We start from the raw sequence: 17,170 nt of genomic DNA, 5'->3' as shown, positions 1-17,170 counted from the left end.
GTACATCCATGTCGACTGGATGGTCGTTGTCTGTCGACCATCTGGTGTAGACCTATTGCTTGTCGGCCTTTTTACTGTCAAGTCATGTGAGAACAGTTGCGCATCAAGACAGGATGTGTGTAATTTTGCAGAACAAGTATAATAATACAATATATAACATGTGCAAATCATGTGATAATCATACAGTTAGAGAATGGATGGACAGTGTGCAAATGACAAAACATTGTGAGAATAGATGAGAAACATGACAGTTACAGGGTCCGGACCATGATAGCTTACAGTCTAGAAATAAATATGGTGGGTGTATCTGACACTTGGCTAGACGAGAGCCATAGCTGGATAGTGCATTTGAAAGATGTTTGGAAAAGCAGAAAGCATATTTTTGTACAAGAGATGGTTGGAGCCCAAAGTTTGGGCAACATCTGAACTGCATCACATATAACATCCACTGCAGAGTTTTGTGCTTAGCACTCAAGTATTTGAAAGACAATCTAAAAGGATGAAGCACTAGTCATCTTATTTATCTAAAATAGATACATACATATCGTAAAATAGGACTCTTTAAAGAGTTCCCTCACAGATAATATAACAATGTGCAATAAAACCGCCCCTAAATACACCTTGTTTAATAAGCAGCACTAGAATAGATAATTGATAAGAATTTTCAAATGTAGGTCAGCAAGTTAATATCATTCCACTGGTAGCATAACGTGCAACGCAAGAAAAACAAATTAGGTAATTTTATATATACAGTATATGTATCATTGTTAATATATGCACTTATCTGAGGTTATCTAATTAGAAGTAACAGTTGCATTCAGGCATCCAATTTAGGTGTTCATCATCCAAATCACTCCAGATACAAGTATCCCAATAATTGAAGCATGAAAGGGTGTATTAATAATATTACAGTTTGTTCATTGGTGAGCAGTCTCTTCCAATAGTTAGTACATAATATAGTAGCAAGGAAGCTGTATGCACAGTGAAACAAGCTGTATTAAGCAGACTGAAAGTTATATATCAAGCAAGCCAGAGGTATGCACAGATAGTGTTTAGGGAGAGTTTGGGAAGAAAAGCATGCATGCATTAAAAAGCTACACTTTACTATTACTCAGGGGTCTATTTACTAAGCAGTGTTAGGAGACAGAGTGAAAAGTGATAAGGTACCAGCCAATCAGCTCCCAACTGTCATTTTTCAAACACAGCCTGTGAGATGGCAGTTAGGAGCTGATTGGCTGGCACCTTATCACTTTTCACTCTGTCTCCTAACACTGCTTAGTAAATAGACCCCTCAATCCCCTTTGGGCTTACCCCACTGGAATTTTTAAATCCAGATACTCTATTCTGGGAACCTCTGTTGTTGCCTCAGAATGAAGACCAGTTCAGAGCTGTATTTCAACATAGAGGTATTTCTGCGTGTCCCGGTGATCCATGCTATTTTCAACTGCAGTCACAAATCCTCACTGTAAAAAGAGTACTCTCATTTAACGCATTTCTCCTCATTAGTAGCCCATCGGTGGCTTCATCAGGAAGTGTGTTCGGCATTAGCAGTCCCCGCTATATATGATGGGTAATGTCTAAATCCCCTTCACGGAGAGGACCCTGATGTCATCAGTTACTGTCCAACATCATTCCCTACCATCCAAGTGGGCATAGAAGGGGAATATAATCTTGCCTGAAGCGTGGCGAGCACAGCGAGCCCACGAGGGGCAACTTTCTTCTTTAGGTGGCCTTAATGGGCATGAACTGCACTTCCGCATGCACTCACATCAATATAACCTTGCCTGAAGCGTGGCGAGCTCAGCAAGCCCACAAGGGGCAACTTTCTTCTTTAGGTGGCCTTAATGGACATGAACTGCACTTCCGCCCTTACTCACATCGCTTCCAGGTTCCTAGCATGAAGGGGAAATAAGCTCAACCATATATGCAGTGGTGCTATTACTCTCATCAGCTGTTCATAGCAACAGGATTGAGCGCATGCGTACCTCTAGTATGGTCCATACTATCACCAATGTTTCGCTCATGCGCACATTCCGTGCTTCTCGTTCTCAGATCACATTCTAAGACATGATGTTATGCGTGTCTAGTACTTCTCCAAAGTCTTCTGTCTCTCTCTCCTTTTGTAAAGCCATGATGCATACATAGTATTGATGTACAGTAGTGCTGGTAATTTGAGCATCAATTTCCAGCTCATTACATTGTAATTGTTTCTAAAGCTGCTACATAGTAATATGCTCAGATGTCAATACACATATCTAAAATAGGTGTGATAAACACTTATTCTAACACAATTTAAAAGCATTACACAAACATATATAGATATGCCTATTTAATTAGTAATCCTACATTTATTAGCATACATATAGGCTACTCTACTTTCACTTACTTATAGATTGCCCAAAAAAGGAACCAGATCATGTCGTCACAACCAAAGTAATAACTTTATCCAGATATCCTGTTATGCTTGCTTTACTTTGTTTTATTTTATTTTGTTTTATTCTGTCATAGTTTTGTAATACCCCTTTTATACCAGAGCTAAAACCTGGGTTATTGCAGGGTTAACCCAGGTAGCTTCTTGGTGTAAAAGGGCACAGGGTTGGACTCTCGGGTCGAGTGACCCGGCAATCCCACCCAGGTAACTTGCAGGGTTTAACACGGGAATGACCCATGAAACCCTGCTGTATAAACACTGTGATCCGGGTCACGATGACCTGGAGCAGGCCGCATGCTGGCCGATTGGCCGGCTTCAGTGGCACTTGGAGATGACGTAACCTCCAAGCATCCACTTCCACGCCGGAAGAGCTGGGTCACTGCAGACCAGGCTCTGGTGTGAACCATGCCAACTCAGGATTATCCTGGGTCGGCACCGCAGCTAAATTCCAGGTCTGATCCGGTTTGGAACCCTGTTCCAACCTCCGGGTCAGACCCGGAATTTAGGTATAAAAGCGGTATCACATTCACTCATATATTTATTCTGTATGTCTATATCCCAAAGCATTACCCACATACGGGGAAAGATTCCATAGTTATATATCAGTATCGAGAAACTGATATATACATATATTTTTGTAGAGGAAAAGACCTCTTCATATGCCTAAAAGGTATGGATGTATATATAACGAACTATAATATAATTAATACACCCTTTCATGCTTCAATTAATGGGTGACTTGTATCTGGAGTGATTTGGATGATGAACACCTAACTGGATGCCTGAATGCAACTGTTACTACTTAGATAACCTCCGATAAGTGCATATATTAACAACGAATATATATATATATATATATATATATATATATATATATAAATAAATTACCTAACTTGTTTTTCTTGCATTTCACGTGATGCTACCAGTGGAATGATATTAACTTGCTGAGCTACATTTGAAAATTCTTTGATTTATCAATTATCTATTCTAGTGCTGCTTATTAAACAAGAAGGTGTATTTAGGGGCGATTTTATTGCACATTGTTATATTATCTGTTAGGGAACTCTTTTCAGTGTCCTATTTTATGATATGTATGTTTCTGCTTTAAATAAATAATCTAACTGACTAGCGCCTCATCCTCTTAGTTTGTCTTTATATATATATTTTTTCTGTTGGGGTTTCCAGTTTCCCCCAGCTTGTATGGTGGCTGCTGACAGTTATCTAACCATATTGATTGCCCAATAGTTTAAGCGCCTGAGTATTTGAAAGCCATGTGCTCAGGTCATGACTTATGCTGGGCATACACTATACAATTTTCTGTCAGATATCTGTCCAATCTGGCTGGTTGGAATGAAAATCTGGTAATGTATGGGAGCCAATGACAATCGACCATTTGCTCACAAACACCTGCAATGTTTAAAACACCTGTCCCATCCATACAGCACCCTCATATACCTGTCCCACTACTTTAAACCCATTTTCCAACACTTTTTACTTTTTCACCCCAAAAATGACATGTCATTACTGGCAGGTTTGCATTGTGCACGTTAGCATTGCGATCGCACTGTGATCACGCATGCAGATAGAAAGCCATCGCAGAGTGAGTGACGGGACATCAGCGTTTGGGGGTGGTGACAGGGAAATGGTCGGAAAAACCCAGAAGTGAATGTCCGTTTTAACGCCGTTGCATGGGCGTGCATAAATTAGCCACTGTGACGGCATATGCAGCTTGAGTACTCAATGCATGCGACAAGAGTTGCAATTTCCGAGATAGGTCAGACCTGCTGTAATTCTGCGTGAGGGGCCGATATTATCGATGTATACACAGGACTGCAAGGCCTTACGGATGTGAGAAAGCGGTAGTGAGCGTCTCTATGCTGGCTGAGCGGTTGCAAACATTAGCATAATTTCGCAGCAGACATGTGTGCGTAATCGTAGCTGCGATCGCAATAGCAATCCGTAATGAATCAGGCCCTAAGTCCCAAAATTTTTATCCAAATATAGGGGTTTTTCACAACTTATCACCTGTTCTAGTGGTCCCGAATAGAGAACTGCGATAACTCCAATGTAGATTTCACACCCGCGAAAGCAGCAGGTAATTAGGTTGTCCGATAACCATTTTTGGAGAAAAGTTTTCACAAATGAAAAATAATCGGAGAAAAGGGGGTTATCACGGCTAATGGGATATGGCCCTAAGATTTTGAGTTATGGGAGAACTAGAGAAGAATCAGAGGCAGAATACTGGGTATACACACTACTATTATATAGAACATAACATTTATTGATGTGTATTAAAATGTGACATGGTAATCTAGACACACAAAGATACAATATATAACATCAAAATAAAAACAAACAGGCAAATTATATGTGATTAGTAAATGTGGTCATCTGAGAAAATAAATAACTCTAATAATATCAAGGTGTTTATATCATCTGATAAATTCTGGTCTGTAGGTGCAGTCCAGAGAAACCAAACCATCAGATACCGATGTGTATCGTGATCTGAAAGGGTGAAAATATTAGGTAAATAATAAAGGGATAATTGTTCAGTCCAGCATATTCCACATAGATTGTCATGTCAGCCACTAAACATAAAGATATAATACAAGCCAAAGGGAGTCATAAAACAGGTCAGTGATTATCCAATAAATATGGTATAGGACATAGTATAACTTTGCATCAAAAACACATTATGCAATAATACATCTATATAGGTCATGTACCTTCATAAGTATACATAAAGATGGTAATTGCTTGCCACTAAAAAAATAGGTATGAGCTAGAACAGAAAAGAGTCATCATACAGTTCAGAGCCACAAATATGGTATGGAGCAAGGTGTAACTCACAGGGGCACCTTCCTCTTAAATCACAGCAGCCCAGCCCTGCAAAAATGTATTTATTTTTTAAATCCAAAGGTGTGGCCACGCCTCCCGTGATTAGGCCATGCCCCCCTCCTTCACCAAGGCCCGGCCAGCCTCTCTACACCTCTGGTAACTCAGATTCAATATTTAAAATAGACAATGTCTATATAGGCAAATCTACTCTCAGAGGTATGCAAATGATAAGTCTCCACAAATTATACATGGTATCACTGAAAAGATTGTATGTATATAAAGAAGCAACAAATGGTGGCACTCTGGGCCTGATTCAGACCCGGTCGCAAGCGCCGAGCGCTCGTAACCGGGTCGATGGTGGCCCACAGTGCATGCGCACGAGGGAGCCGGCTCCGTCGTGCGCATGTGCGTGACCCGGATAGCGACGGGCATTCTGTCGCTCCGGGTCTCGCAAACAAAGGGGGCGAGCCGTCGATGCTGAGTGACAGCTCGCCCCCTTTGGTGGGCGGGCCGGGGGGTGGCTGTCCAAACGGAGGCGTTCCCATGAGAACGCCTGTCATTTGGGGGTGGCCCCACTGACATCACAAGTGGTGTCAGTGGAGAGGTTCAGGCTCTGTTAGAGCCGAAAGCTCTCTGGGGCTTACGGCCACGAGACCCTACCACAAGGGTCTCGTCGCAAGCCCGATGGTCTTGACCATCGTGACCATCATCATGGCGGCTCGCTATAGCTGTGGGTGACCCACAGCTATGCGAGCGGCCAGGAGGCCACACAAAAAAAAAAAAAAACACCCTGAATCAGGGCCTCTGCGTCTTCATAATCAAATATAATTCTTATTTATTCTAATGGCATTTTGGGTGTGCGCCCGTTATCAAGGATATATAGATAGATAGATAGATAGATAGATAGATAGATAGATAGATAGATAGATAGATAGATAGATGTGTATTAGAAATTATTGTAAGCATAAATGTATGTTTATTTAACTCTTTTATGTGACATAGAAACCTTTAACAAATATATAAATATATTTTTCCTTTTTACAGGACCTTTACATGTAAAATACAATGGACATAAAGTAACTGAATGGGCTGAAAATACACCATCATATTTTAGCAACATCAGAATTCAAGGTGGAGAGATGGTTATCCCAAAAAATGGCCTCTATTACATCTATGCCCAGACATATTTCCGTCACCAGGATACAGAGGAAGCCAGAGCGAGACAGCTTGTCCAATATGTATATAAAGTAACAACAAGATACATAGATCCTTTGATACTAATGAAAAACGTGAAGACGACCTGTTGGTCAAAAAGTGCAGAATATGGACTTCATTCCATTTACCAAGGTGGAGTTTTTCAGCTATATGAAGATGATCGAATATTTGTGACAGTGAGTGATATAAGTATAATTGATATGGATGAAAAAGCAACTTTTTGGGGGGCATTCCTGGTATCTTAAACAATAGGAAAATGGATATTTTCTGAACAGGAAAAAAGAAAATAGAGGCAAAGTTGAAAACTGGTTATGTGCTACTAAATTTTATAATGTGACGGAGGCCTGGAGTCAGGGGTGTAAGTAGGTATTTGAAGGCCCCATAGCAAAAGTTTGTAAGGGCCCCTATGTACCACCCAATGGCGAAAAATGTATACAGTAGAACACATGTAACTTTGATAAGGTAGATGGGCCCCCTCAGCTCTGGGCCCCATAGCAGCTGCACCCCTTGCACCTATGGTAGTTACACCCAAGCCTGGAGCAGATCCTTAAATTACCCCCACATACAGGCGAAGCAGAGCTTATTGCCATGAACAGTGCATCATTACAAATAGTTAACTTAAGTATCTTAATTTTTTCACTGCTAAATGAATCAGATTTGGTCATGCAGCACACGTTATTCACGTTACACTGTTCATTGTAGTAACTCCATCTGTGCACCCTCTCCATTCGCCCTTGTGTACTCCAGTAATCACAGGCACTACATGCTGCACTTCTGCATGTCCTTACTTTATAGCAGTAACTATTTTTGCATACATTGATAGCAGAATAAGAGGTGCACGAGCAATAGTGCACTGTACATAAGGAAGCAAATGGGGAAATATCAACTCAGGGATTTCCTGTATTAGCACCATGTGCAAACACATGATCCCATCGCATTATGTAATAATGTAAATATGTCCATTTTTATTTTAGTGATATTTAATGGTGTTCAATAGATATCACAAAATCTATTGCACCTCCAATAGCACTATAATAATTGTGCGTTTGTCTGAGCCCCCTGCTCTTATTATAATGCAATTCCCATCAGTATCTACTGTCCGACCTTCCTAGGACTTTTGGTTGCCAAAGAACTGGACAAGGAAATGTTTTCCTGAATCTACTGTTAGAAATGGGAGGTCATCTTTCTCTTTCCAGAGAAACCAGTATGATAATGATATTTTAAGGAGACTATCCACCTGTGAATAACCATGTTTAATTGATGAATGACATTATTAGTTGTGAGTTTTCCAATGGAAATGATATTTGCTTATATTAAGCATATTAAATACTCTCTATTAACACAGACAGAAAAATCACTGTAATTATTGTATAAATCACTCCTTTACAAAAAAGGCTTCTGGTAAAATTATTTACAATTATACTACATATGTAATTATTCTGTACTTTTTTGATTAAGGCTGTGTCTAGCCATTATTCTGCCTGAGACAGCAACCGAATTGCCCCTTAGTTATCATTATTTGTATTAATGTAATACTAATATACCATACAGCACTTTTATCACTAATGGATGTTCCAGCAAAGTCATTAATTCAGACTTTTGTATTTTTAAACTATCTGCATTTTTAGGCCCCATGAAAATTATTGTCACACCCTGTGCCTTTGGGTATTTTGGATTATTTTTTAATTTTTTTTTTTGTCGAAAATTGGCTTCCGCCATTTGGGTTAAGTAACTTATAGAAATAGAAACTGTTTCCTCATTGTCTGGATAAAGGGATCAAAACTGGAATACAGAAAAAATTATACATATAATTAAGACTATTATGAATCACTTTTCTCATTTTAGAGTACTTTGACTTTAATTTTTTGTAATTGTTGCCATTTGTCATCAGTAAGATTATGTGGCTTTACATTTGTATTTTTCTATATGGAATTTTTGCTACAAAATAAAACTGTGACTGCAATATACTTATTTTTGGTTGTATGTAGCAATAAAAATATTGATAAAGTGTCTAAACCTGATGCACAGCGCTGAAGGAACCAATGGCATTGCTGTGTAAACAAAGGTGAGCTATTGGTTTTAGAATTAAAGTGATGCAAACTAAGTAAGTGGCTCAGAACCAAATCAAAGCCCAGAAAGGCTGCATCCTGACACACCTGTAAACTGGAGACCCCTGTAAGTATTTCGGCTGAGTGTAGTGTAGGATACATATTCACAACCATCTGTCATAAGAGCTGCAAAAACAAAATGTTACGTGCTAAAAATGTACACAGTGTTGTAGGTCAATAGGGATATTCAGTTATCCAAAAATATGGTTATTTGTAGAGTCTAGTGTTTGGGCGCATTTAACATAGGTAACCCAAACACCCCTGAAACAAACCAGTTAAGCATCAACCACGGTCCCACAAGAATAACTGTACTCTATTGGTGCCTGTGTATATAATAATAATGCTTTCTCCAGGACTGCAGATACACAGGGAAGCCCTCTTCTCAGGGGCAAATGCAGGATTTTTAAAGGGGGGTCTCTAGTGTGTGTATGTATATATATATATATATATATATATATACATACACACACACACACACTGACATATATATATATATATATATATGCAGTACACACACTTGTATCTATCTATCTACATATACATATACATACATACAGTCAGGTGCATAAATATTGGGACATTGACAGAATTTTCATATTTTGGCCTCTATTCACCACCACAATGGCTTTGAAATGAAACAAACAAAATGTGCTTTAACTGCAGACTTTCAGATTTAATTTGAGGGTAATTACATCCAAATCAGGTGAACGGTGTAGGAATTGCAATGGTTTCTATATGTGCCTCCCACTTTTTAAGGGGCCAAAAGTAATGGGACTATCAACTCAAAAGCTATTTCATGGACAGGTGTGGGCTATTCCCTCGTTATTTCATTATCAATTAAGCAGGTAAAAGGTCTGGAGTTGATTCTAGGTGTGACATTTGCATTTGGAATCAGTTGCTGTCGACTCTCAATATGAGATCCAAAGAGCTGTCACTATCAGTGAAGCAAGCCATCATTAGGCTGAAAAATCAAAACAAACCCATCAGAGAGATAGCAAAAACATTAGGCGTGGCCAAATCAACTGTTTGGAACATTCTTAAAAAGAAAGAAAGAAAGCATCGGAGAGCTCAGCAACACTAAAAGACCTGGAAGACCACAGAAAACAACTGTGGTGGATGACAGAATTATTTCCCTGGTGAAGAAAAACCCCTTCACAACAGTTGGCCAAATCAAGAACACTCTCCAGGAGGTAGGTGTATATGTGTCAAAGCCAACAATCAAGAGAAGACTCCACAAGAGTGAATATAGAGGGTTCACCACAAGATGTAAACCACTGGTGAGTCACAAAAACAGGAAGACCAGATTAGAGTTTGCCAAACAACATCTTAAAAAGCCATTACAGTTCTGGAACAACATCCTATGGACAGATGAGGCAAAGATCAACTTGTACCAGAGTGATGGGAAGAGAAGAGTATGGAGAAGGAAAGGAACTGCTCATGATCCAAAACATACCACCTCATCAGTGAAGCATGGTGGTGGTAGTGTCATGGTGTGGGCATGTATGACTGCCAATGGAACTGGTTCCCTTGTATTTATTGATGATGTGACTGCTGACAAAAGCAGCAGAATGAATTCTGAAGTGTTTCGGGCAACATTATATGCTCATATTCAGTCAAATGCTTCAGAACTCATTGGATGGCGCTTCACAGTGCAGATGGACAATAACCCGAAGCACACTGAAAAAGCAACCAAAGAGTTTTTTAAGGCTAAAAAGTGGAATGTTATGCAATGGCCAAGTCAAGCCCCTGACCAGAATCCAATTGAGCATGCATTTCACTTGATGAAGACAAAACTGAAGGGAAAATGCCCCAAGAACAAGCAGGAACTGAAGACATTTGCAGTAGAGACCTGGCAGAGCATCACCAGGGATGAAACCCAGCGTCTGGTGATGTCTATGCATTCCAGACTTCAGGCTGTAATTGCCTGCAAAGGATTTGCAACAAAGTATTAAAAAGTGAAAGTTAGATTTAGGATTGTTTAGTTTGTCCCATTACTTTTGGCCCCTTAAAAAGTGGGAGGCACATATAGAAACCATTGTAATTCCTACACCGTTCACCTGATGTGGATGTAATTACCCTCAAATTAAATCTGAACATCTGCAATTAAAGCACATCTTGTTTGTTTCATTTCAAAGCCATTGTGGTGGTGAATAGAGGCCAAAATATGAAAATTCTGTCAATGTCCCAATATTTATGCACCTGACTGTGTATGTATAGATAAATATATATATATATATATATATATAAATAAATCACGGGGGCTCTGCACTCACCATAATAAATAACAATAATAATAATATAATAATAAACATAATGAACAGTTTGTTGCACGCCAAATTTAGGAATGGTGAGTGCCGTGGATTACTGCTTTATTTTAAAATACATATATATATATAATATGGGATGTAGTCAGGAAACCGACGGTTGAAATCCCGACCGCCGGCTTCCCGACTGATAACTCCCAGCATGGGACTAATGATAGGCTTCGAAATCCTGACACCAATCATTATTCACCCGCCTAAATCCTGACGCCCGGCATACCGAACAAAGGTAAGCCGGGCGTCGATAGCGGACAGCCGCAGAGAGCGAGGGTTAGGTTTTAGGGCTACAGGGGGACTTAGGGTTAGGCACCCCCCCCCTGAGAGGGTTAGGTTTAGGCTAGGGGAAGGGGGGGTTAGGGTTAGGCACCCCGGGGGGGAGGTTAGGGTTAGGCCCCCCCCGGGAGGGTTAGGTTTAGGGTGCGAGGGGGGGGTTAGGTTTAGGCACCATAAAGGAGGGTTAGGGGGGGAAAGTGGTAGTGATAGTATACTTACGGGCGCTGTCGGGATCTTCACCCATCGTGCTGCCGGCATCTGGATTCATATCACACCCATAGTATATATATATATATAGATATATATATATATATACACACACACACATATACACTGACAAACACATATATGTCACACATACTTTCTACACACACACGGGCTGGCTGGCAACTTTTAGCCTGGGGGGTAAGTCCACAGCACTGGCCCATAAGCAGCGGCTCATCCTTAAATAAAGAATGCGAGATTTGTCGCACATACCAACTGGCACAATTGAACAATGAGTGTCCTAATCAATTACTCAAATAGGGATGTAAGTTTCAATACATACACTAAAATAAATAAAACATTATAAGAGGAAAATAAAATGTTGGATATTTCTTAGTAAAAACAAGAGATATGGTAAGAACTTACCTTTGTTATCTCTTTTTCTACGAAGTCCATAGGGTACACAGGGTGACCTTGGGGTATAGCTGGATCCTGGATCCTCGGGCACCACAGAGTTAAAGCTATTAGCTGCTCACAGGATGCACTTGGGTCCATCCTCCCCTATACCCCGCCCCCGAGCCACAGGCACCTCAGTTGGTAAGCAGCCCAGGCCGGAGGAGGAGACGAAACAGAGAGAAGGAATACTGGAACACACAAGAATCATACTCACAGAAAGGGGAGACGGAAAACCGGTGACCAGTCACAGAGCCCATATGAAGCCAGGTGCGTCAGGGCGGGTGCCCTGTGGACCCTATGGACTTTGTAGAAACAGAGATAACAAAGGTAAGTTCTTACCATATCTCTTGTTTTCTACTTCAGGGTCCATAGGGGTCCACAGGGTGACCTTGGGGATGTCCCAAAGCAGTCCAACTAAGGGCGGGGACGCTCCTGTGCTGATAGGAGAACCTGGCGCCCAAAGGATGCATCCTGAGAGGCAAAGGTGTCAAACGCATAGAACCTCAAAAAGGTCTGAATGGAAGACCAGGTGGCCACCTTACACAGCTGAACAGCAGAGGCGCCACGGCTAGCAGCCCAAGAAGGGCCCACAGACCGAGTGGAATGAGCCTTAACAGAGGCTGGAACAGGTAAACCCTCCTGCATATAAGCCACAATAATAACAGAACGAAGCCAACGGGCTAGAGTCTGTTTGTTGGCAGGCCAACCCCTCTTGTGAAAACCAAAGAGGATAAAAAAAGAATCCGACTTCCTCACAGAACTAGTCCGGTCCACATAAACCTGGAGTGCACGGACAACGTCTAAGGAAGCCTCCCCTTAGGCAGGAAATCAGGACGAGTGCGAAGCACCGCTCTGTCCTTATGAAAAACCAGAAAAGGGGGACGACAGGAAAGCGCCCCCAAATCCGAAACCCTCCTGGCGGAAGCAATTGCCAAGAGGAAAACCGTCTTAAAAGTTAGCTACTTGAGCTCCACTGACTCCAAGGGCTCAAAAGGAGGACCCTGTAAGGCCCGAAGAACCACCGCCAAATCCCACGGGGCCACAGGTGGCACAAAGAGAGACTGGATTCTTAAAACACCCTGGAAAAAGGTGTGTACATCCGGCATAGCAGCAATCCTGCGCTGTAACCACACCGACAGAGCAGACACTTGCACCTTCAGTGAGGAAAGACGTAATCCTAAATTAAAACCCGACTGAAGGAAAGCCAGAATACGCGAAACTTGGAACACCTGGGGATCATATTTTCTGGCCTCGCACCACTGAAAGTAAGTGTGCCACACTCTGTGGTAGATCCTCGCGGAAGCAGGCTTGCGCACCCTCAGCATGGTGGTAATAACGGAGCTAGAAAAGCCCCGAGACCTCAGGACGGCTGTCTCAAGAGCCACGCCGTCAAAGATAGTCGACCCAGATCCGGGTGAAGACAGGGCCCCTGAGACAACACATCCCGCCGTTGAGGTAGGAGGTACGGAGCGTCGATGGACAGGCTCTGCAGATCGGAGTACCATGGTCTTCTGGGCCACGCTGGGGCCACCAGGATGAGTGTGCCTCCGTCCTGCTTGAACTTGCGCAGGACCCGAGGCAGCAGAGATATCGGAGGGAACAAGTAAGCCAGGTGAAACAGCCATTTCACCAACAGCGCGTCTATCAGACTTGCGCCTGCGTCCCTTGTCCTTGACCCGTACACGGGCAGCTTGTGATTGTGACGGGACGCCATCAGGTACAGCTCTGGCAGCCCCCACTTGTCCACGAGCAGTTGGAATACCTCTGGATGAAGCGACCATTACCCGGGATGCACGACGTAACGGCTGAGGAAGTCTGCCTCCCAATTGAGGACTCCCGGGATGAAGACTCCCGAGAGAGCTGGAAGATAGCGCTCTGCCCAAGCCAGGACGCGGAACACCTCCGACATCGCAGCTCGACTGTGAGTCCCTCCCTGGTGATTGATATACGCCACCGTGGTGGCATTGTCTGACTGCACCTGAACGGCCCTTCCGTGAAGAGCGGTGCCGGATGACTGCAGGGCTCTGTACACTGCCCGCAGTTCCAGGATGTTGATGGGAAGAATCGCTTCCTCCGCCGACCAACGACCCTGAAGTGACAAGGAGCCTGTCACCGCCCCCCAACCCCGGAGACTGGCATCTGTCGTGAGCAGAACCCATTCCGGGATCCAAAAGGGGCGCCCCTCGAGGAGATGAGCCGTCTGTAGCCACCAGGCCAGGGACAGACGCACCTCGGAGGACAACACCAGCATTTGAGAGCGGATCCTGTGTGGCAATCCGTTCCATTCCGAAAGAATCAGCCTCTGCAGGGGCCTGGAATGGAACTGGGCAAACTCCACCATGTCGAATGCCGACACCATGGACCCCAAAACTCTCATCGCTGAGTGCACCGACACTCTGCCACTGCTCAGACAACTGTGAATCTGCAGCTGTAAGGAGGAGACCTTCTCTGGAGTCAGAAAAATCCGTTGCTGACGAGAGTCCAGCAGGGCCCCCAAATGAACCATCCGCTGTGATGGGATGAGGGAGGACTTCTTCCAGTTGATCAACCACCCGTGCGCCTGTAAACAAGTGACCGTCAGGTGGAGATGCTGGATCAGTACCTCCGGGGAGCTTGCCAGCAAGAGGAGGTCGTCTAGATATGGTAGCAACCGTATCCCCTGGCTCCGAAGGTGAGCCGCCATGACCGCCATCACCTTGGTAAATACCCTTGGTGCCGTGGAGAGGCCAAAGGGTAGAGCCCTGAATTGGTAGTGGTTGTGGAGAATAGCAAACCGCAGAAACCGTTGGTGCGATGTTGCAATAGGCACATGGAGGTAGGTGTCCTGGATATCCAGGGAGACCATATAATCCCCCGGTTCCATCGCCAGAATGATGGAACGCAAAGTTTCCATCCTGAATTTGGGAACCCTGAGAAACCTGTTCAGGAACTTCAAATTGAGGATGGGGCGATGAGAGCCATTGGGTTTCTGCACCAGAAACAGCATAGAGTAATACCCCATCCCACGTTGAGATTGTGGTACGGGTATAATGACCCCCGCCGTCAGCAAGGTCTCTATGGCTTCCTGAACCTGCAAGGCCTTGGTTTTGTCCTGAGAAGGACTTGTGCAAAAAAACTGGCGAGGCGGCCTGTGCCGAAAAGACAGGGCGTACCCCTGGGAGACCACTTCTCGCACCCAGGCATCCATGGTGGTATTGTGCCAGCACTGGGTGAATTGAAGAAGTCGGCCTCCCACTCTGGGGTCCCCCAGAGGGAGGCCCATCCCATCACGCAGAAGGCTTATCTTCTTGCTTGGAAGAAGGGCGCCTAGCACTCCAGGCTTGCTTCTTTGGCTTCGAGGCGGTCTTGGTTGCGGACTGCCTCGGGAAGGACTGACCCTTTGCCTTGCCCTGAACCCGAAAGGAGCGAAAGGCCGAGCTCCGGACCTTAGCGGGTGTCGTGGCAGAAGGGAGGAAGGCTGACTTGGATTTTGCCAGGGTATCTACTATTTTGTCCAGGTCCGGACCAAATAAAAGGTAAGGCCTCCAAGCCTTTCTTTGAATCAGCGTCTGCTCTCCCAAGACCTCAACCACAAGGATCTGCGAGCAGACACTGCTGCCGCCAAAACCCTAGAGGTCAGCAGGCTAGCATCCAAAGATGCTTCTCCAATGTAGGAAGCGGCATCTCTCATCTGTCCTAACAACGCCCTCTGGACATCCGGAGCTTCATCCGTAAACGTATCCTCCAAGGCGTTGGCCCAACCCTCAATGGCCTTGGCCACCCAGGAGATGGCCTTGGACGGCCAGGCTACAGCCCCTGAGAGAGAGTAAATAGACTTTAGACAAGTCTCCTCCTTCCTGTCCGTAGGATCCTTCAGCGAGGATATAGACGGCAATGGCAAAGTAGCACTCCTAATGAGGCGTGTTACATGGGAATCGACCGCAGGCGGAGTTTCCCATTTCTTACAATGTGCCTCCGGAAACGGATAATTGGACGCCAACCGCTTCTGTGGCAGGAATCGCTTACTGGGCGTCTGCCAGGCCACCGCCATGTGATCCGTGAACTGATCAGACAAGGGGAACGCTGCAGAAGTAACCTTAGCTTTTTTAAAACTAGGATACCTCGACTTGGGAGCGGGTGCCTCATCCTCAATCAGAAGAATGGCCCGCACCGCCCTAACCAGAGCCCGCACGTTGATGGAAGACTTAGTGTCTACCTCCTGGACTGAGGCATCTGAGGTCATCCTGCACCTCACCATCATCCGAGGACCCCTCAGAGTCCGAAAAATGCGCAGCCTGCGCCATAACTGTGCGTTTAGACGCCCTGGAGGGCACGTCACTGCGCAACATCGACTGAAAAGCAGAAGATGCTTGCAATAATTGTGGGACACCCGGGGAATGGGGGATGGTAGGCTGGGGCAACGCCCTAGGAAGGACGGCAGTCGGGACCGACAGATGGTCCGCGATGGACACCAGCACCTGGGAAAACATCGCCCATGGTGGCTCCTGCGACATAGGAGGTTTAGACGTACCAGGGATTGCCTAGCACCATCCGCACAGGCCCTCCTGTGACAAATCCTCCTCCACTCCTGCAGAACAGCGCCTGCAGGAGAACAATACCGGAGCCACGGAGTGTTTAATCTCCTCCTCAGACATGACAGACTATATAGTTAAATATACAGTTATGACGTAGGAAGAAAACGAGCGCACTCACCAGTGTGCTGGACAACAGCCCACAATATGGTACTGTGCAGCACACAGCTGTATGTGACGGACCTCACAAATACGTGATCTATATAAGTGAGGTCAGTAGAAACACCCTTCCCCCGCACACCTGTAGGGCTTGTAGGAGAAGGAAAGGGATAGGTATAGGCTGACAGTAAGTAGAAATTATCACAGACAGGCAGCACTAGCAAAAGTCACATACCATGCAGGAAGATATACTCACTGCACCTTTCCACTACAATCAACCTGCCCAGATTCAGTGTCTGGGAGGGCTATAGTGCTGTGTACACTGTCCTTTTGCAGGGGAGAGGTACACAGGGGGACCGGTCCACGTGCTCCCTGAGAGTATCTGCACTGCCACAGAGAAAATGGCTGCTGGAGACCTCAGAGGAGGAGTGGCCCGAGTAACTGCAGCTCAGCGACGCCAGACTACTAGCTGAAAGGCGCGCTGAACTGAGGGGAGGAGCCGCTAGACAGGGAAGGCTTCCTCCCCTGGCTAGCATATTAACCCCCGGGTTGCCGGCATCCCGCTTGCCGCGTTACCCTGGTGGTCTAGTGGTCTGGCGGGGTATGCCTCCACTGGAGGGGGAACCCGCCGCCACCGCTAGCGCCCCCGGTCTG

At 44.6% G+C, this 17,170-nt stretch overlaps 1 protein-coding gene across 2 annotated transcripts in view; it reads left to right on the top strand.

Moving 5' to 3' along the window:
• TNFSF10 (TNF superfamily member 10) overlaps nucleotides 1-17,170 on the top strand; it is a 79,017-nt gene that overhangs the window by 29,016 nt on the left and 32,831 nt on the right. The window contains exon 5 of one of the 2 annotated variants that reach the window (XM_088452332.1): nucleotides 6,314-6,660. In XM_088452332.1, the coding sequence (XP_088308458.1) occupies nucleotides 6,314-6,660 (347 nt within the window). Of the gene's footprint in view, nucleotides 1-6,313; nucleotides 8,448-17,170 lie in introns of those variants that run through there. The other variant, XM_088452333.1, reaches the window with a different exon arrangement.

The sequence above is a fragment of the Taudactylus pleione genome, unplaced genomic scaffold (genome assembly GCF_031769625.1).
Source record: "Taudactylus pleione unplaced genomic scaffold, aTauple2 ptg000037l, whole genome shotgun sequence".
Taxonomy (NCBI): Eukaryota; Metazoa; Chordata; class Amphibia; order Anura; family Myobatrachidae; genus Taudactylus; species Taudactylus pleione.
Note: the sequence above shows the minus strand (reverse complement) of the source record. Positions and strands in the feature narration are given on the sequence as shown.